Source organism: Watersipora subatra, chromosome 10 (genome assembly GCF_963576615.1).
Source record: "Watersipora subatra chromosome 10, tzWatSuba1.1, whole genome shotgun sequence".
NCBI lineage: Eukaryota > Metazoa > Bryozoa > Gymnolaemata > Cheilostomatida > Watersiporidae > Watersipora > Watersipora subatra.
In genome coordinates this window covers 50,533,713-50,556,521 of record NC_088717.1, presented here as the reverse complement: position 1 = coordinate 50,556,521, position 22,809 = coordinate 50,533,713, and the positions used below count along the sequence as shown (strand labels likewise).

The 22,809-nt window shown below is 40.5% G+C and overlaps 1 protein-coding gene across 1 annotated transcript; it reads right to left on the bottom strand.

Moving 5' to 3' along the window:
* Window positions 1-22: 22 nt before the first annotated feature.
* On the bottom strand, window positions 23-17,831 carry LOC137407368 (uncharacterized). The gene is made up of 5 exons (XM_068094002.1): window positions 17,772-17,831; window positions 16,924-17,010; window positions 5,632-5,699; window positions 3,607-3,645; window positions 23-536 (listed from the first exon to the last, which is right to left on the bottom strand). The coding sequence occupies exons 2-5, from the start codon at window positions 16,990-16,992 to the stop codon at window positions 353-355; spliced, it is 360 nt and encodes a 119-aa protein (XP_067950103.1). The 5' UTR covers window positions 16,993-17,010; window positions 17,772-17,831; the 3' UTR covers window positions 23-352.
* Window positions 17,832-22,809: the final 4,978 nt, after the last annotated feature.

Here is a 22,809-nt window from a genome sequence, read left to right as displayed (position 1 = left end):
TTGACATGTAACAGTGTTCATGTCGATCCAAATGATAATATATGTATATTATGAATGAACAAACACACACACGCACACACACATTACTAGTATACAGGCATTACCAGTACATATAGTCAGAAAAGAGAAAACACTCTTCTATATGTCTATGAATAATAAACAAGATAAAACACGATATAAAGATAATAAGAATAATAAAGGAAACTCAAACTACAAGAATTAGTCAAAATCATTCTATTAAATATTAAAATCACAGCAGATGATTAGTACATGAAGTTATCTTTTCTTAGTGACCCGGAGTAATGGTATGAAAAACTCTCAAACCAACCGAAAGCATTTCTTAGTTGTGTTTTCAGCTATTTAGGCGGCGGGAAAGATCGTCACACGTTTTAAAAATCTTTTGAGCCACTTGTTTAAGCTCATCAACATCATCATGCACTCGTTTCTTGCTCTTTTCCAGTTCGATTCTTTCCTTAGTAATTTCATCCTGAGTTTTGCTACGACTTTTCAGTTCTTTCACCTCTGCTTTAAGTTTTCTGGAATATATATATGTTTTGATATAATAATTATAACCTGAGAGTTTATGATCGCCATGCAGGCGATCATACTACTGCGCTATTTGCGCTATCCTTACTGCTGGGCTATATATAGGTCCATGCACAAGATAATTTCCTGTACAATGTCTACGTCTATGATGAGTGCAAAAACTAATGACATGTTGGTTCGGAGGTTGTCCGGTCAAACAAGGTCTGTGCTGGGCCTTGTTTGAACATCACTGCTAGGACAAGGCGTTGACAAACGGGCTACTGGTTTAAAACGGATAAAAAGGTCCCGAACTGATTACACAAACATCATCTAATGCTACTTTATGAGTGCACCCAGAAGTGGAACTACATAAAGAGGATGCAACAATTGCGAATAAAGATGGTCCAAAAATCTAAGTAACGGAGTGAGGCACGCCAGCCTTCTCACTTTTAAGGCAGGCTTCCGACAGTACACTAGCCGAGGTCCTTCTGGCTGAGTCTTGGCATGTGTGCGGCATGGAGCATGTTTTCGGGTTCATGCTGTCTTCCCAGCATCTTGGTTTCAGCTACTCTATGGCTTTCTAGTAATTCCTGAAAGCTATGGTGGGAGCCTCTTTCACCGCCTTCTCGACCAATGTGGTAGGGGCAGACTTCCTCCGCCTCGTCTTTTCATTACTCATTGGATTCTTTTTGGCTAGAGTCCCTTCTGGCAGAACATCTTTGACCAGCGGGTCTGTTAGCCTTTTGCCTAGGTGGGATTGATTCAGAGCCTTTGTGCAACCAGTAATCGGCAGATTTGGCACTACTGTTTCAGCCCTTTGCTGCTACCTTGGTTTTATGGCTTCTGACAGGGACAGTCCTTACAAACGTGTCTTTGTTCTCCACTTCCCCAGGATTGCAGGAGATTTTTCTCGGTAGCTTCTTGAAACCGGTTCTTCTCCTGTTCCTCCTCCTGGCAAAAACTAGCCATGAGGACTGCCAGCCTGTTACGAGCGAAGAAGCTGCAAGGAGAGGGTCGAGCTTTTTCCATAACAGAGTATGGAGTATGGCACCTGACAACACGGGCTCTGGTCCCAGTTGATATTTTCTTCCAACTCTAAGTTGGTGGCCCCAGGGTCTCTACTAGGGGAAAAGAGTGGGGTAACCGATTGCCGAAACCACAACCGGGTTAGCGAGAGAAGCCGACCCCGAGGCTACCGAAGCCACATTCGGGCTGAGCTCCGAATTGGTAGACGGCATGGCCCCCGGTAACTCTTTTGGTCGGCTGAGGGCCTGCTACCAAATCGGCCTTACTAAAGTGGGGCAGAGCCAAGCCACTCGGAGGAGCTATACAAGACACTGCAGAAGCAACCAAGAGCAGAGCGCCTGGATGTCTCTCATTGTACAATTTACTGTACACTCGTTGCATCTTGAACTGTGCTTATATATATATATAAATATATATATAAATATATGTATAAATATATATATAAATATATATATATAAATATATATATAAATATATATATAAATATATATATAAATATATATATAAATATATATATAAATATATATATGTATATATATATAGTATATGTGGTTCACACTGTAAAGTAAAGTGCTCAATAATTGAGTCAATTAGAGCTGTGTATGAAGTTTATTAAAAACTACAGGTTAAAATCATTACTACTATTAGTTTCATGCAATCGTGTTGCAATCTTCAGGTAGAATGACTAAAATGTATAATGTACAAGCTATAAAATTACTTAATAAAGCTGAGGGCTTAACACTATTGTGTGATATATATATATATTATAGTATACAGCAAATTATGTAGTCAAATTATGTTATTGAGCTAATTAGATGTTTTCTGGCATGCCGGCATGTGGATATCAGCTCACTTCTAGTGTTAAGGCTGGCTAACTTCGGTTCGAATATGATGAAGTACTTTTCCCATAGACATAACTGGCAAGATTTTGTTGATGTGTTGTAAGACCGCGCTCTTTTGATGATCTTCCAGGTTATATTATAGCGAATGTTCTTGTTTTTAAGTCCCATATGTATTTACTCAATTCTGTTTGTAGTCTTTTAGTAGGATATTTAAAGGATGTATTGTGGTTGGCTAGTCTTGTTTTAAAAGTTGTTTCGGTGAGGCCTACGTACGTTTGTGTCTCTTGCCCATCGCGTTCTTCAGACTCTACGGTTGCCTGATATACTATGCATTTTGAAAGGCATTCTCCATTTAGAGGGCAATTTTCCCGATTTTTGCAATTGCATTTTCTGTCGGTGTTGGTTGGTTGTGATAGTGCTTGTTTATTGTGCCCGCTAATTATGTGGTTGATGTTTGAAGCACAGCTATAACTTAGTTTTACGGAGTTTTTGTTGAAGATTTTGTGTAATTTGTGTTCTGGTGGAAATTCACTCTCCAGGAACTGGAAAAATTGTTTACCGATCTTGGTGTTAACAGCTTTGTTGTATGGGGGGTTGTACCATATTGTTTGGCGTTTCCTGTTTCTGTGTTGACTGGCTTCTTTGTTTTGGTTGTCATTTTAGTCATTCTACCTGAAGATTGCAACACGATTGCATGAAACTAATAGTAGTAATGATTTTAACCTGTAGTTTTTAATAAACTATATATATATATATATATATGTATATATATATATAAATATATATATATGTATATATAAATATATATGTATATATATGCTTATATATATAAGCTTACTGTGAAATTATATTTATATATATATAAATATATATATAAATATAGATATAAATATATATATAAATGTATATATATGTATATGCATATATATATGTATATATATATATGCTTATATATATAAGCATATATATATATGTATATATATATGCTTATATATATGCTTATATATATGGTATATATATATATATATTTACTGTGAAATATATATTAGTACTATATTAGCACTCAAGTGGTTTGTTTCCTTGAGGAGCAAGTAGAGGAACTCGGTTTATTTACGTGTTGAAAAAGGATTTGTACAGTCCACTGTGCAATCCAATTTAATTAGCTGATGAAAAGATACGCAAAAAGAAGTGAGCTGGCACGTAGAAATCTTACCTAATTTCTTCTTTATTCTTGCCATCTTTTTCAACTAACCTGCAAGTATATGTGTTTTCATACATTATTCTTGTTTTGACATGAGAGAGATTTTCAATAAATAAATGATTTTACTTTCCACTTTCCCATAGAAAGACAAATGCTCGCCAGATAAGAGTTTACCAAATATATTTAATATGGCACTAAAACTCGACATTTCAGCTACCATAAATGTTCAAAAACAACTAATGGTTGGACCAAGCACCTGCTCCATGCAGCCTACATCAGTGTTATCAATCTATACCAGAAACCCTCTGTACATAAATCAGCTTCAGGCAAGGATAACATTCCTAGTAAAACAAGGACACTGCACATCTGGCAGCAAGTAAACCATGGAAAGGAGGGTGCTACAATTCCAGGTTAGCAAGGTGAAAGGTTTCAGAAACAGTTTCGCGGTGAGTTTAGCCCAAGAGCTGAGTACAGTGTTATTATTAACCTTTATGTAATAACTAAAAAACATTACTAATGAAAATAGGCAGAGCTACAGGAAACCGGCTCATGCATGACTTTACGAGTTCAGGCTGGTCTACACCATATCACCGTATCTCGGCACTGATGCCACAATACTCGGTGATCGTCTGCAATACCGATGTTCACACTATCACAAACCCATCTGCTTTTGCATCAGGAGATACTCCGTGACGTAGTGTTCTCATTTTTTATTTTAAATTTTCGCGAAGAAATTTCTTTGTTTTCGTGTGCTGGAATCAAATACTAGCCCCACTGCGACTATCATAAATGGATATGAATAAATCATGCTATCTCCGACTGCGACATATAATCGCCGAAATGGTTCACATTTGAAAGGTGGTCGTTGATGTTCGGCAAAATATCGGAAGAGTTTGACAGCTGCAAACTTTTTCAACGCGTCTGCATTGCTTCGTCAATGCCATCGGTTCATGGTTCACATAATCGATGATGACTGCCGAAAGGAAAACGTTGACAAACAGCAATATAGTGTGAACCAGCCTCCACCTGAGCCGGCTGCTTGGTGTAGGACTGCAATAATAGTACAATTACTATACTGAACATCTATTTATGTTTGTGGCAAATTAAATCTACCAAAAGCTATAAATCACCAGCTATTCATACATTAAAGGTTGACTTGCAGCAAAATTCACATTACAGTTATTTTGTATCATAAGATTCACCATGTCTTACTCTGTTGTAGGCGCAAAATATGTGGGAATGTGATTACAAGCTCTTAAAAGCTAAAAAAACGAACAGTTAATCGTAGCCACACAAGACCGCAGTAGTTTGGATTCGCTTTCCAAAACGGCTCAAATGGGATGTAGCTGTTACAGGATGGTTTCTGTTTACACTTTCATGCAACTTCATTCGTCAAAATATTTTCACAAATATACTTCAGGCATTCAATAAAACCATGTCTATTGTTCTTACGCGTCTATTTTATCGTTATTGTAATGCTGTCACTTTTAGCACTGATATCTTATAACTTACCGTAAAAAATCGTTAAACTTTTTAACCTTGGCTTGAAGGAGTACATATCATTGTCTGATAAACATGACGAGCCTGTCGGTCACCTGTGATAATTGAAAAGTGCTGCAAAAATTATTTGCGAAGTATTGGGTCACATGATCAGATTACGACTTGACAATTGAATAATGCCGAAACAAAACTGTAAAGTAGCAAGCATCTATATTTGATACAGGGTCTTCAGTAAAACCCGAAGTATTTGTCATAAACTAGTGCTACGATAAGTTTTATATTGAGCTTTTGATTGGCCTTTCAATTCACGTGAGAACATCACGTGACAAGACGATAACCAAACTGTAATGACTACGTCAGAGAAATAAACAGAATCCAATCTACGGCGGCTTTTAGTTTTTGAACTTTTAAGAGCTTGTAATCACATTTCCACATATTTGGCACCTACAACACAACAGAGTAAGACATGGTGAATCTTTTGATACCAAATAACTGTGATGTGAATTTTGTTGCAAGTCAACCTTTAAATAAACATACCCAATGCAGTATTCGATGTATTCTGCTGCTTGTTTAGAACCAGCAACAAGAAGAATGTCCTTGATTTCCTACAGTATACACAAACATGTCACAAAAAGCCATATTAATTACAGATAAAGATGCAAGGTGTGTAGGTTTGTACAAACTCAAGCTATGAACACAATCTGAAAAGCCCAAATACATAGCACGGAACTATTGCCACAGTAGTTGAGTGAGTTTGAGGCTAAAATTATTTATAATTCTCTGTAAAACAACTCTCTTTGTACCTTTTCTAGACCAGTTATGTCTGCAATTTTATTTAATTTTTCGGTGAAGTATTTTCTCTGTTCATCACTGGTAAATTTGAAGAGCGAGTGGACGACTCCGTTGCGAATGATTACTAGCTGGTGCATGCTGTCCAGATCTTCCTTTTCAATGCTTACTATTTTAGCACCTTGGTCTTTCATAGCCTGAATGAGATCACCCATGGTCAGGGATGCATCAGAAATGGCTTTACAAATTACATGTTTTTTCAGCTCCACAATGAACTTTTTGAGAAAATCATTTTTACAACGTTGTAAGATCCCACTCAAGCTTGTCTCTACAGACTTTTTGTACTGCTGAGCCTCTTGAAGCAAATATTTTGTCTTTTCATCCTGAGTATCCGATTGGTGAAGAGTTGCAAAGAGTGCTTCATAAAACTTGTCCTTTTCATCTTCTTTTGTCAAAAGTTTCTCAACACTGTCTGTGGTGATTTCGTAGGGTTCTGTCAAAAAATCTTGAAACCTTTTCAGCGCCTTGCCACGGGAAGTTATTGTGAACTCCAAATTTTTGCTCAAGTCTTCATGTAACTTCAATTCACACAATGACAAAGTTAGAATGGCATTCTCTTTTGCAGCTTGATGAGCTTTGTCATACTCATCCCTTTCTTTCAGAAACTTAGCTTCATCCTCACTCTGTGTACCTTCTTTGAAAATGTCAGCAACTCTAGTTAGTAGCTCTCCAGTTTCTTCACGATTTTTAATACCTTCTACAAGACCAGCTACTATTGTGTGTGCAACGTTTTCAGTTTTGCCTTGATCACGCACTTTTTCAACAAAATACTCACGGTTTGATGAAAGCATTTCCACAGCTTGTTTTTCCAAACTTGATTTAGATTGTTTTCTTTTGTCATATGCTGTTCTGAAAGCTATTAGATACTGTTTGTTTTTTATGTATTGATGAGGAGAACTCTTCGAATCTGTTACACTATTTAAAGCGTCAAACAAAACTGCCTGTTCCATTTTGCTTTTCCCGTTTAGAAAAGTTTTAATGTTAGCTTGTCCAGGAGAAAAAAAATTTCTCAACTCTTCTTTCCATTTGTCTGTATCAGAATGCATGCTGCTTGGTTTGTGTTTGTTTGTCTCCTCCAGATTCGTAGTTAAGTCTTTGTGTAACTTCAAATCACACAGTGACAAAATTAGAATAGCTTTTTCTTTGGCATCTTGATGAGCTTTGTCATACTCATCCCTTTCTTTCAGAAACTTAGCTTCATCGTCACTCTGTGTACCTTCTTTGAAAATGTCAGCAACTCTAGTTAGTAGCTTTTCAGTTTCTTCACGTTTTTCAATACCTTCTACGAGACCAGTTACTATTGTGTTTGCAACGCTTTCAGTTTTCCCATGATCACGCAGTTTTTCAACAAAATACTCACGGTTTGATGAAAGCATTTCCACAGCTTGTTTTTCTAAACTTGATATAAATTGCACTCTTTTGTCATACACTTTTTTGAAAGCGTTCAGAGACTTCTTGTGTCCTATGTACTGGTGAGAAGTTTCCGAAACTGTGGCTACATTTAGAACATCGAACAAAACTGCTTGTTCCCATTCACTTTTCTTACTTAAAAAGGTGGTAATGCTAGCTTGTCCAGAAGAAAACAATTCTATCAACTCATCTTTCCATTTGTCTGCATCAGGATACAAGTCGCCCAGTTCTTGTTTAATTTTTTTCAATATGTCTTTGTCACAATTTGGCAAGCTTTCGATTGCACTCTTTTGAAAATTGGATTCTACCCTCGAGATCCTTTCTAGAAGCTTCCCAAAATTGTCTTTAAGACCACCTCTTTCGTCCTCTTGGTTCATTAATGCAAAGGCATTTTCAAGTGATTTCATCAACATCATTTTCTCAACACTGGAAGTTCCTTTTACAAAATTTTCAGCATCCCATTTCTTGAATTCTTTTTCGGTAAAAGGATTCAAAAGGTGAACTAAATACGCTGGTCGCTGTTTTAGATGCCCTTTTTTGATGACCTTTGTTACTGGATCAATACATTTATCCTTTGTAGAAATGAAATCAGCAAATAATTCTATTAATTTTGCTTTGAGGTTTTTCTCAAGCGGAAGTACACTGAGTGAGATAGCAGAAATGCATGGCCAAAGCAGGGAGAGAGATTTCAACCATTGAAGCTTTGAAGCAGTGTCTTCGTTTTCTTTTGCCGCGCCGCTGGAGTCACTCGTGTCTAAACCTGCAAAAAGAGTAAAGAGTATGATAGATTGTACTGCTATTGAGTTTTGTAGAAAACTTTTGATCAAATGGTAGATATAAATTTTAGTCAATCCTTTGAAAATCTTCCAGGTTGGTGTTAAAGAGCTTACAACATGAAATAACAACTCCAAACGGAATGAACTACTTTTTGATTGCTTCATGGGAGAATCATAAAAAACCTGACTACAGATGCCAAAATGGTAGCAAGTTTTAACCAAAATACTTTGCATATTCATTTTTTTAGCTAGGAGAGCATGAAGGAATGTTTTTCCTCCGTTAAAAATGAGCAGGTACTCTTTGTTGCCACTAAGATTTTACATGCCACCATTGCTGTGACTTTTAAGTTTTGATAGTATCATTTTCAATAGCAAAATGTATCACTCGTGCATTGCAACTTGAAGCAAACATTTGCTAGAAAATTAGAGCTAATGCAGGAATGTAAAACTATGGTAAATCTAAAGGCTATCAACCTGAAGACAGGCTTGTGCACTGATGAGATTATATTATTTAAAACCTTTTGTAATATTTGTGTTCAAGACTACAGCTTCTGAGTCACCTTTGCTAGCTTGTCTTGCTACAGCATCTGAGCCACTTGTGCTCACTTGCTATGATACAAAGCTTGAGCCACTTGCGCTAGTTTTCTTTCTACAACATTTCAGCCTGTCTACTAACACGTCTTGCTACGACAATTGTATTATCTCTGTAGAAAGAGCCTTTACATTCTCTCTCTGTTCGTCGAGAAAAAAACAGTATGGTATCTCATTTTTACATTTGTACCAGTATCGAGAGGTACCAGTATCGTCGTATTAAAACTTTGGATGGGTAGCTTCTGGTGGAACAGTAACCTTTTCAATACACACACGCACATGCACACACACCCGCACACACGCACTTTTATACAAGAATTGTTATTATTATTTCAACATATGAAAGGATTTTTATTTTGTTTTTTTTCAGTTGTATTAATTAATACAATTAATTATTAATTGTATCATTACCAAATCATCTTTTATTGTAATCGTAGCAAAATAGTGTGGTGGATGCAGAGCCATGATGTTACATTTCTTATTTTATTGTATGCATTGTCCTTTTTATTTTATCGTTGTTTTACTCATTGTGCTGTCACTTGTCGTAACTCATGTTGTTGTCTTATTTTATTGTATGTCCTTTTTTATTATATCATTGTTTTACTTGTTATGCTATCATTTATCGTCACTTGTTGTCATACCAACGCACTAGCGATCCTGTGTATTCACCTTGTTAGCCGGAATTTTTACTGTTTGCCGTTAGCCGGAATGGGTGATGCTATTATATTTAAAGGAGCGCGCTCACTTAGTTAAGCAGAGCAATTGGCCGCACGCTCCTCGGTTAGTGGATTTCATTTTCTAATAAAAAATAGAACGAAACCACGCGCAATTTATTTCTGTATGAAATAGTCTAAGGCCGGCAAATTCCTTTACACTGGTGGCAACAGTGGAATTGCGCCGAACCCGGCAGGCACCATCTAGAAATTTAGAATTCAAACTCTGGCAGACCTCCTGTCCTGCTTGCAAAATCAGCCTCAGGAGAGGAAACCGGAGTAATACCGCAAACACCGGGGGTTCTGAATCTGGCCAAGATAGATGTACGGCTATCCCCCACATTCTTAGAAAAACCTGGTGTTTTAGAATAAGCAAGTTATCCAGCACTCCAGAGAAGGGTTGATGACTGGCACTACGCTAACCACCCCCACTCTGTAAGGCGCTCGATACTGCCAAAATAAGGCTTAAGCACTCGAAGTCAAGCCACGATCGTCTATAACGGCCACCCTCACTAGGAGAGAAGCTCAAGTCATGTCTCAAAAGAAGGCAAGGAGTGTAGACCGGGAAATGGACCGACTAACTGACGTCATTGGGCAACTTGTCAGATTAAGTCGGAACCCAGAACCGGCCTCCCAGTTCAAAACGCCCGAGTATAATGGCGTCGGAGAACCAGAATATTCTATTAGCAGATTTAGAGAAATTGCAGCTGCAAATGAGTGGGTCGAAGAGGCCAGCACACTGCACCCCGGAGAGGCTTTCAAAGGAGAGGCAGAGTCCTGCGGAAAGGCAATCGGCAGCCATCTTTGAAGCCATCCGAGCCCGATTTGGACTATCTCTCCGACAAGCCAGAGCAGAATTGAGCAGTTGAAAAAAAGAAATACAAACCTCCCTGCAAGAACACGTAACGGAAGTTGAATGGCTAGTTCAAATAGCCAACGCTGGCTGTCCAAACCATTCAGAAGTAACATGGCAAATGAGTACTTCTCAAACTCCCTAAACCATCCCACCCTACAGCAGCACCTTCTAGCGGTACCCATGGAAACTTTCGCGGATGCAGTACGAGCTGCAGGAAAATTTCTCTAGATCAAATCCAGAGAATCGAGTCTGGGCAGAGCCGTCCGGGCTGTAGAAAACTTGGAAACCAATACAGGACAAGGTGAGGTACGCAGTGTCGAACAAGGCACCTTGAATGTTCTGCTATCCACAGTAAAGCCGCTGGCGGAACAGGTCAAACAGCTGCAAAACAAGCCAACAGAGCCTCTAGAAAGTAAGCCCGCCATTTGTTGAGGATGTGAAGGCACTGGACATCTCCGAAAGGCGTGCCCCAGTCAGAGGAAAAAGGAGTCAAAAAATGGAAGAAGGCCGCAGCAGTAGCACCCACTACTAGCTGCAATAAGGCCCCTGTAGAAACCAGGAAAAAATTAAGCACCGATTCAGCCAAGGCCTCTCCCGGATGGACCTATCATAAAAGGCAGGCCAACTCAGAACTCCACCCCAATCTACCCCCACAGCTACCCAGAGCACGTTCCAAACACTACACCTAAAAGAGTCAAGCACGAATCCTCCCGAATTAAGCGCTATGCTTTCCTCTCAGGTGACTTGGCGCCCTGTCTCGCAGAGGACAGCCCCTCGCCATCCAAAGAGACTCGCCCAAGCACATTCTCTACCTGCATGAACGGAGCAGCCTCAGGCAGCCCCCTTCAAGCACAGGGACCCTGCGCAAGCACGCCTGCTGGGGCACCCAAACTCTACCAGTTACTTCCTTCCGGATAAAGTTGAAGGTCGAGCAGTGCACTTTCTGTTGGATACCGGATGCACCACTAACCTGCTGGGAAAACAGGTGTCCGACAGACTTCCTCACGGTGTAAGAGAACGATTGGAGGAGAGTGACACCCATGGCCTGCTCGCTGATGGGACCGGGTTATCCTTCTACAGTGTAATCTGCTCCCAGTAAGGCTCTGCAAAGTGAAGACCGAAGAAGTCTTCATAGTCAGTCAAATTAGCAAAGACGCAATTCTTGGCATGCCTTTCTTTATGGCACACCAATGCTCGATGGAGTTCGCATGACCCGTGGTGAAGGTGGATTGCAAGCCATTGGCTTGTACCGACCGAACAAGAAATCTCCTCCAAAACAAAGTCCAGGTAAGTAGGGACTTGGTTGTGTTTGTGTTAAAACAGAGGTTGCAGTCAGGTATAGGTTGCCCACATGAAATTTCTGTCTACTCGGGATAATAGAAGGGTACCGTGAAGGCCCACTTCTAGCTACAAGCCTGAATGAGCCTGGAGCAGATGGAAAGGTGTTGGTTAGGTGTTTCAACCCAAACCCCCAAACACTGACCATTCGTTCGGAAACCACCCTAGGCACTTACACTAGTGTGGAAGCACCTCCTCCCACCGCTGGCACTCCTCTCCTCAAGGGAGGCCCTGCAGTGCCAATCACCTGAGTTGAGGATAAGCCAGGGATCACCACCAGCATCTCCAAGAATTGTACCAAGCTGCCAGACCCTCGTGCCAAAATACAGAGCAGGCCAGAAAGCTGGCTACCCTACTGACCAAGTATGGGTCAGTGTTTAGCACTGGAGATGACGATATGGGTAGAACTTCGCTCGTGGAGGAATCTATACCTGTGAAAAACGGGACCCGACCTATTTGTCAACCCCTTCACCGCTTAGGGCCTGAAAAGCAAGCAGAGGCCGAGAAACAGGTACAGGACCTGTTGGCTAAAGGGTTGACTGAGTCGACTAGAGGAGCGTGGAGCTCACCTATTGTGTTAGTAAAGAAGAAGGATGGAAAATGGCGGTTCTGTGTGGATTGCCGAAGGCTCAATGCGATAACAGAACAAGACGCCTATCTCCTTCCCGGAGAGATGAAAGTCTGGATGCCTTGGCTGGAAGCCGATATTCTAGTACTCTTGATCTCATCAGCGGATACTGGCAAGTTCCGATGGACGAAGATGCCAGGGAAAAATCAGCCTTCATCACTCGCTCAGGTTTGTTGAAACGGAGAGTCCTTCCGTTTGGAGTGACTTCTGCCCCAGCCACCTTCCAGCGATTGATGGAGAGAGTGTTGCACGCACTCCACTGGCAAACGTTACTATTATACCTGGATGATGTGATTGTTATTGCACCTGATCTTACAACCCACCTCCAGTGGCTGGAGGAAGTATTCAAGCGGCTGCAGCAAGCCGGACTCAAGCTCAAACCAACAAAGTGCGAACTTCTACAGTCTCAAATGCGGTACATGGGCCACATAGTAAGTAGCGAAGGGGTTGCCCCCGACCTAGCCAAAGTGGAAGTGGCAGAGCAGTAGCCAGTTTGATGTGGAGTCCGAGAACTGCAAGGGTTCCTGGATACTGTCAAGTACTACCGGCAGAACATCCCTAGGTTTGTCACCATTGCAAAACCCCTCCACCAGCTGGTGGAAAGAAAGAGCCTTGGCAATGGACAGGCGAAGAGAAGGCAGCATTTGACACCCTGCACCACAGCCTCACCACCGCACCGGTGCTGGGGTATCCGGATTCAGGAAATACCTATATCTTGGACACGGATGCCAGCTGGTGCTGCGTAGGAGCTGTGCTGTCACAACAGTATTGCAATCAGGAACGAGTGATTGCTTACTACAGCGAAACACTCACCCCCTCGGAGCGAAATTACTTCGTGACACGCAGAGAGCTGTTGGCAGTGGTCAAAGCGGCAAAACACTTCCACTCATACTTATACGGGCAGGAGTTTCAGCTTCGCACGGACCATGCTTCCCTGCAATGGCTCCGTCGCAGAAAGGAGCCCTCTCATCAGGTGGCGCCTTGACTAGAGGTGTTAGCCGAGTTCAATTATAAGCTGGAACACCGTTCAAGATTAAAGCACGGCAACACCGATGGCTTAAGCAGACAGACCTGCAAAGACTGTCGACATTTTGCCCAGATAGAGTACCGCGATGGAGATCCAATCCGGCTGGAGTTGGACCAAGAGGACCAGGATGAGGCTAGGGTGATCAGGAGAAACTATGTTCTATCAGGGATCGCCAGGACTGCGGGCGAAGCGGTCGGTCCACCGGTGCGACCCCTTGTTTCTACTGAAACAGCCATCTTCCTGGGACCGGTTGAAGCCATCCTGGGATCCCCTGACATTGAGCGGGTGATGACCCGAGGCACTACTAGTCACCACCAGGAACCACATAAGAGCTGGGCAGAGGTTGCCAGGACCGCGCGTGAGGCAACCGACCATACGAGCCTGCACCCTGCCCCAACAGGAGCACGGGCCGGCTCAAGGTCAATTGGGGCCACCCTGGGACCCAAGGCATTGGCTCAGCTAACTAACCAGTTGGCTCAGCTGCAGAGCAAAAACAAGAGTGCTGAAGCCATAGTGTACCGAGCACTTCGGAGTCACACCGAAGTGTCTTTAGAACAGTTACAGTTGGGGAGCCGGGAGCTCATGGTCTTGCATCGCATGAGGGAATCTCTGAGAATCAGGCAGGATGGCGTGCTGGAAGCCAGAGTGGCCCTCATGGTCAAACCCGGTGGTGTTTCGTGTGCCCCACGGCTATAAGGAAGCCAGTCATCTGGCAGACACATACCATGGCCCACTCCGGAGTGGGGAGGATGGTAAGCAGCCTCCTGCTTACATGGTACTGGCCCGGACTGACAGCCGCTGTCCGCAGGTTAGTACGAAGCTGCTAGGTGTGCCAGGCCACCAAGCACGGAGGGACCAAACCTGCAGAAAGCCGACAGCGATTATGCGCTGGCCGACCCTGGCAGAAGGTCGCCGTTGACCTTGTAGGCTCCCTCCTACCACCCCGAGGGGCAATAAGTAGATCTTAGTGCTCTCACACCACTTTACCCAGCGGCAGCGTGCCATTGCCATTCCGGAGGCCACAGCTCCAGTGGTGGCCAGTGTTCTCGATGAAAGAGTGTTTTGTTACCTGGGGCTTCCAGAGCAAATCTATACAGACCAAGGTACTCAGTTTGAGAGCCAACTAATGGAGGAGCTCTGCCAGCTCTGGAAGGTGAGCAAGACATGAACTGCTCCTTATCATCCCCAGGCCAATGGGATTGTTGAGAGGAACAATCGAGGCCTGGGCGACTCTCTAAGGGCCATGTTGTTGGAACGAGGCCAGGAGGAATGGGATGAGCTCCTGCCCCAGCTCATGCAGGCGTATCGAGGAACCTCCCACATCGTGACAGGCGAGACGGCCAACTTCATGATGTTTGGCAGAGAGTTGCATCTGCTTGACCAGAATGTCACCGCCCTCCCACGGAGATGCAATCAGCCAGCAACTACGTGCTGCGGCGGCAGCAGAGGCTGGAAGAAGCGCATGAAGCCCTCATGAAGGCGTGGATGGAGACTAGGCAGGCAGATCAAGAAGAGCCACTGCTCTTCGCACCTGGGAATTGGGTGTGGTTGGTAAACAGGGGGCGACGAAGGGAGGCAAAGATTAAGCTACAAGCTAAGTTCGTGGGCCCTTATCAAGTCACAACCGTCTGGCCCAACTACACCTATGTGGTGGAAAGACAAAGCCAAACCTCCACTCAACACGAGTCCAGGTTGAAACCCTATCATGCCTGCCAAAGGAGCTCTGGCTGTGCTCCGGCAATGCTTGAGCCTCGGAGGGGGCCAAATATGAAAGGAGCCAGGAGGGCTCGGCCCTCACGAAGAAGCTGCCCGCAACCTGATGAAAAAGTAATGGAGCTCCCTTCCCAAATGAGTCCAGCTGAGAAGCTCGACAAAATGGGAAAGGCGACTCTACAGACCAATGCCGGAAAAGAAAACTTGCATGAGGGTTTGAACTCCGGACCTCCTGCAGCACCTTCCCAAAGCAAAGTTAGAGAGGAAATAAACCTTCCCCCTCTAGAAAGCCCCAGTAAGTTAGCTACGGACCTGGACTCCGGACACTTAGCGATGTCCCCCCAGGCCATGGAAACCCCAGCACCGCTACAAAAGATCTAAATCATCGTTCGTCTCATACTAGAAAAAGGTTGGAACGGTATGGTGATTGGGTCTATCAGACAACAAGAGGATACGACGACCTAGCCACAGACCAGATGACCTGGGAGTCTAGTCCAGACCACCGGACCACTGTATTTGGACAGCCTCCAGCTGGTCACCCGTATTCAGGTCATGCCAAAAAGAAAAGAGACAGTTCCAAAAGACAGCTCACACTACCAGAAACAGGATACGCCAGCTACTGGCGACAAACATTTGCTTAATCAAGAAATTAGCGCTTGGAATACCATGTTAAGCAGCTTAAGACGTGGGCCCGGCTGGTTGCTTCACCCATGTTGTTTAATTATATAATGCCTCCAATGGAAGGGGTGTGTGGTGGATGCCGGGCCATGACATTACATTTCTTATTTTATGGTATGTGTTGTCCTTTCTATCTTATCGTTGTTTTACTCGTTGTGCTATCACTTATCATCACTTGTTGTCATACCAACGCACTAGCGATCCTGTTTATTCACCTTGTTAGCCGGTATTCTTACCGTTTGCCATTAGCCGGAACAGGTGATGCTATTATATAGAAAGGAGCGCGCTCACTTAGTTGAGCAGAGCAAATGGCCGTACGCTTCTCGGCTAGTGGATTTCCTTCTCTAATAAAAAATAGAACGAAACCATGCACAATTTATTTCTGTATGAAATAGTCTAGATCGTGCCCAGTCAAGACCGGCAAATTCCTTTACAATAGACTTAAGTTAGCTATCACTTGCTCATTATTTCACATTTACATTTAAACACTTTTATAGTTGTTTTATTTTTTAAAATTTATATGACTTGCACAAAATATTTTTGTCATATGACATGAAGTTTTAAAGTTACAGTTGTTTGACAAAGTTTAAAAGCCTTTAAAGTTGTTTTTATTTTGTCTTTTAATTTATTTCAACTACCCAAAACGCTGCTCTCATGATATGCAGTTAGAAATTTATAATGGCAAATGTTGTTATATGTCAAATACAAATAAATTTTCTGTCCAGTGTGTTTATTACCGAGGCAATGCTAGTATAAAATATACTCAGTGGTGTAAATGAGTGAGCAGATAACTCCCAAATTGAGTGACATTTTTCTGCGCCAAAATACTTTCTACTCATAAAAATCTTTTTAGCTCATCTTCCCCATACACAGAAAGTGACTAGCCAGAAATTGATTTGTTGCTACATCAATATTTTTTAGCATATATAATAGCTGTGCTGTCTACCTATCCAGAATATTCCGTGAAAAATGAAAAATCAATTTTTTTATATCAAGTAATGCAAAGTCTAAACATTGATCACCACGTTTTTAGGATAATAAATACAGTCAGTGATTCAAAGTAAACTGAACAAGCTTTATCAAAACATTAGAATTCTTACAGCTATAGATTACAGTGAAATTGTTTGAAATTTACAATGAATAATTACATGACATGTTGTATGTTATACTTGCAGGGCTTTGTAGCTGAGCAAACAATTCCTGGTGTGTTCAGAAACACCATAAATGATCAACAATAAATAAAAACGAACCTGTAGACTTTGAGTCACTCTCAGCCTCCAGTTCTGGTAAAACCATCTCTCCTTCAACATCTGAGTCATCTTGGCAAGATTGACTACCTAGAGAACCATAAATATAAATGGTAGGTTAGATTTACTGAGGGTTTTGCAGCCATTGTCAGTCATACACAAATGGATTACATGGATAGAATATTTATTATGTTAATCAAGCGTGCGTATAATATTTAGCCATGAACAGGAAAAGAGTGAGTAAACAATCTCAATGATATATCCACATGCGTAATGTAATGCGTAATATTAATGTAACATAATATTTAACCCATAATGTTTAGGTCAAATAGAATGTGTAATAAAATATAATATGTAACAATTGAACTGTAAGAGTGAGCATCAGACAATGAGTATATATATCTATATATGAATCGGAATGATATCTAATTAGTAGCGATATCGACAGGTAACACACGTAATCAGGTATACGGAGCAATGTAAACAAGTATAGGGTTGTCCTCTCAACAAGATTTCTTTGAATGTGCTTTAGTTACCTTTGAAAATGTGACAAGATATAAAACAGATGACAAGTTGTGGGTAAAACATCTGAGAAAGGAGAAAGAAAAACAACAACAGGTTTATTGTAAGAAAATAAAGAGAAAATCATGGTTCCATCATACAACCATTGGCATTATCACATTCAACGGTGTGAGTTCTGTTACACTGATAACCTATTTATTATAACACTGAATACTAAAACAGGTAAATAGCTACAACACACAATATCCTTTAAACAATTCCTATCAGAGCATCTGTCTACTTAACAGTAAAGTGTCTCTCAACTATTTTAAAAACCAAATAACACTTACTTGGAGACTTGGAGCTGCTCTGTAACTGTGGTGCTGGATTATTTTCCGGTGGATCCATCTCGTTGATCTTAGTTGGTCATGAAATTTGACTGTCGCTCATGTGATTCTTCTGTAAACAGAAAAAAATTTGATAGCATGGTCAATGAGCATGACATGGTTGAAACCTCTGTGACTTTAGAGGTGATGAACGATGTTCCATGAACATCAACAACCAGTAATGGTAAGCAGTTCAACTCATTGCAGACTACAGTAAACTCTCCAATTGAGCCATGCCACTCTACTTTTCAACCCTTAATCTATCGGTGGTCAAGTGGAGGTGGTGTTTAAATAGAGGTGGTGTTCAATTAAGCCTGGTTTCCACATAGCAGCGCAATGATCGTGCGCGGCGCAGTGATCGTGCGCAATGCATTGCGTCTGCTGCGATGCAGTGTTTCCATAGTGCATGTAGGCGCCATGCTTGCATCAGACAGGGTGGGTAATTCTGCTTACTCTTTTGTACGGGAGACCGATTTCTTTGCGATATAAACAACATCATCACGTGCTCCGCTATGCTGATTTCTCGTAATGACTAAAACAGCCCTCCTTCTGTATTGTGGAATAGGTTGAAAAAGTCGAGCGGTGTATTGTGGGGTACATCATTGCATGCAACCGTCACAAGGATCCATTCAGTTGGATCCTTGCGATCATCACACGTTCGACGTGTGTTCGTCGTGCGATGAGGTTTTCACATCACAGCCGGCCTAGGTACAACGTCGTGCGCCTTGTTGCGCACCTTGCCCTGTCATATAGAAACCAGACTTTAGAAGTTTCACGGTAAGTTGACTTGACGGAACCTGGCAACTTAATCTACACATAGGTCTGCATTCGTTTTTATGAGTTGTCTATTACTATACTGTCTAGCGTATGCATGTTTAAATATGTTTATATATCAGGTTTTGTACACAAAACGAAACATATAAATAATCTGTTCTGAGAAGTTTTATGTTTTAAGTATTTTAAATTATGCAAACGATGAAATAAACGTAAATTGTTTAATTCACCCCAAGACTTTCTCAAACTCACTTCTGTGGCCCTTCAAAAAAACTAAACTTGGCTTTTCAATTTAATGGCTGTACAGTAACAATGACATTTTTGGTTTGTTTAATGATTGTGTTCTTTTTTCTAATTCCGTGCATTTGGCTTTATATTAAACTTTTTGAAATTAAGACGAGTGTACACCTTCAAGGTCGATATGAATATATTTTTTCCCGTTTTTCTTCACAAAAAGATCTATGGTGCTAAGAAAAAACAAAAAAATTCCATATGTCTAAAGTTAAGTGAAACAAAGATAAGTCTAAAGAAGTCTAAACAAAGAGATTTTTACTATGATGAAATCAGCGTCTGTCTGTCTGTTTGTCTGAAGCTTGGGTTAGAGGTTAGGATGGAACCTTGGTTTTAATGATACTCCAACTTGTGACATTCAGATTGGTAAGCTGACACTCAAACACCTGCATCACCTCATGGTATTTCTGAATAATTGTGCTGCTACTTATTCTCTTTTCTATATCGGCTTCCTGATGATCTCTCACAGCACACTAGACTACCAGAGTACTAGTATATATAATAGAGATACCTCTATATGTTATACAGCAACTTATTCCCTGTACTTTATCAGCACAAATGACAATCTCTCACAGCACACTAGACTACCAGGGTACTAGTATATATAATTGAGATACCTCTATATGTTATACAGCTACTTATTCTCTGTACTTTATCAGCATACATGACAATCTCTCACAGCACACTAGACTACCAGGGTATTAGTATATATAATAGAGATACCTCTATATGTTATACAGCTACTTATTCTCTGTACTTTATCAGCATACATGACAATCTCTCACAATACACTAGACTACCAGGGTATTAGTATATATAATTGAGATACCTCTATATGTTATACAGCTACTTATTCTCTGTACTTTATCAGCACACATGACAATCTCTCACAGCACACTAGACTACCAGGGTATTAGTATATATAATTGAGATACCTCTATATGTTATACAGCTACTTATTCTCTGTACTTTATCAGCACACACGACAATCTCTCACAGCACACTAGACTACCAGGGTATTAGTATATATAATTGAGATACCTCTATATGTTATACAGCTACTTATTCTCTGTACTTTATCAGCACACATCACAATCTCTCACAACACGCTATATACTACCAGGGTACTAGTGTATATAATAGAGATACCTCTATATGTTATACAGCTACTTATGCCCTGTACTTTATCAGCATACATGACAATCTCTGACAGCACACTAGACTATCAGGGTACTAGTATATATAATAGAGATACCCTATACATCGTTTTCTCTCCTAAGTGTGGCAAGAGAAAAAACGATTTTTTTAGAGTTAATTATCAGATTACCGCCATTAAAATTGAAGAATTTGCACTGACATGATGCTTTACCTGATATGGATTTTTTTACGTAATCCGAAACAAAAGCTTTACATAAAGTTTTTATATTTTATGACTTGCAATAAAATTCACATTACATCTATTTGGTATCAAAAGATTCACCATGCCTTACTCTGTTGTGTTGTAAGTGCCAAATATGTGGAAATGTGACTACAAGCTCTTAAAAGCTCAAAAACGAAAAGCCGCCGTAGATTGGAATCTCTTTATTTCGATGACGTAGCCATGAAATTTGTTTATTGTTTTGTCACGAATGTTCTCACGTGAATTGAAAAGCGAATAAAAGCTCAATATAAAACTTATCGTAGCACTAGTTTATGACAAGCACTTCGGGTTTTACCGAAGACCCCGTAACAAATATAGATTCTCGCTACTTTACAGTCTTGTTTCGGCCTGGTTTAATCGGCAAGTCGTAATCTGATCATGTGACCCAATACTTTGCAAATAATTTTTGCAGCACTTTTCGATTATCACAGGTGACCAACAGGCTCGTCATGATTATCAGACAATGATATGTACTCCTTCGAGGTAAGGTTAAAAAATTAAACTAACTTTTACGGTAAGTTATAAGATATCAGTGTTAAAAGTGACAGCATTACAATGACGATAAAACAGACGCGTAAGAACAATATACATGGTTTTATTGAATGCGTGAAGTATATTTGTGAAAATATCTCGATGAATAAGGTTACATGAAAGTGTAAACAGAAACCATCTCTCACAATTACCCCACATTTGAGCCGCTTTGGAAAGAGAATCCAAACTACGGCGGTCTCGTATGGCTGCGATTAACTGTTCGTTTTTGAGCTTTTAACAGCTTGTAATTACATTTCCACATATTTGGCACCTACAACACAACAGAGTAAGACATGGTGAATCTTTTGATACCAAATAACTGTAATGTGAATTTTATTGCGTATTATGAATAATTATTGAATATTATTATAAATTATGAATATTATTTAAGTCAACCTTTAAGGAAGCTTTATATTACGAAAGCGTCTACTGTGTCTATTATGGGAGCGTCTACTGTATTGTATAACCTGATATGTGCTGAGTAACATCATATAATTTAATGCTGATGGCAATATTCTTATTTAATACACAAAATTAGTAAAATAATATACAAAAAGATCACTATGATGCGCATATAAGGTACAGAAGTTGTTCATGACATAGCAGCTAGTTGAAAGTAGGCAACAACCATTCACGATATGGCTACATGCTACATGCATTTGTAAGGAAAGGAAAACAAACAAAATTAATTTCTACATTTGTACAGTTTTCTGTTACTAATATAAATTACAAACAATAAGCTATGAGGAGGAGATAACAACTAAATTATAGCTCAAACAAACTTTGGCTTCATCAAAAAGGCCTACCCTAAAGTCAGATCCAAATTTACCTGCTGTAATGTACTCAGTTCTCTATTCATAAGGTCTCTTAACAGCACGGGAAAGACACAAGGTAGACGGCTTCTGAGGCAACCTTGTTTATCTTCCAGTGCTTGAGCTGGCTGACAGTGAAATGAGTGAACAACTCTCAGATACGCTTGTGATTGGTTAATGTAGGACAATAAAACAATTCATGCGTCTTTATTATCAGCCGTTCTTTGCGTGGCAGGTTGTCCCCCAGCCTTTTTATTTGACCAATCATAGTTGAGTGTGACTCTAACTTTTTAACTCCTACAAGTTCTACTATAATATTCAAAGCAGGCCTGTGTTGTAAAGCATGATGTATGTATTGTATATCCTAAATACTGTACATCTAAATCTCTTGAAAGCTCAACTTGAAAACACTAAAAAGATTTTCTGTAAATGCAGCAAGACTATTCTCAAGACGTGAACATCATATGCTAGTAAGCATCTCATCAGCTTTAGTCTCCATTTAACATGTTTCCACAATATTCAACAGCAATTGGACAATTTACATACATAAGAAAGACAAGTAGTGCATGTACAGAAAAACTCCTAGCCATGTAGGGAACAATGTCTGTTGCAATGTTTAGCAATTTTCTATCCTTCCAGAAGCATAGCAGCTTATAATTCTATTTGCTATGACAAAGCTATAAAACAGAACGTTTACACAGTACTCTTGAGTACTAATAGTTTAATAGCTGTAGTAACATATAAAGCTAACATTACTGTAGAATTCCTAGACATATAATTACTGAACATTTTAGTGATGAACGATAAACCAACAGATTCTTTGAAGCTTCATCTGAATTCAACCAGGAGCACAGCACAGGAAAATAGAAATAGAAACTCGCATCACTTCTAATGCTAATAGCAATATGGGCACCCCACCCTCCATACTGCACCGTAGCATAACCATGCAGCCTAACCTTTTAGGCTTGGTAATCATTGCCATTAATGATCAGCGTTCTCTGCAGCGTTCCTAGTAGGACGCCTTCTCTTTAGGGACATGCAGCATTATGTTATAGTTGACTAGATGTTGACTTACTTTAAATTATTGCCTTGTTTTTAAAATAACAAAACAATTTTTTTAAAGGTTCATCAAAGCCAACTGCCACTTGTGTCCATACAGTTATATTATCTCGTC

Coding starts and splice junctions, on each gene's coding strand:
- LOC137407368 (XM_068094002.1), bottom strand. CDS start 16,992: ATGACTCAGATGTTGAAGGAGAGATGGTTTTACCAGAACTGGAGGCTG. Junction 5,700..16,923: donor GAGTGACTCAAAGTCTACAG/GTTCGTTTTTAT, acceptor TGTATACTGTAG/GAAATCAAGGACATTCTTCT. Junction 3,646..5,631: donor TACATCGAATACTGCATTGG/GTATGTTTATTT, acceptor ATATACTTGCAG/GTTAGTTGAAAAAGATGGCA.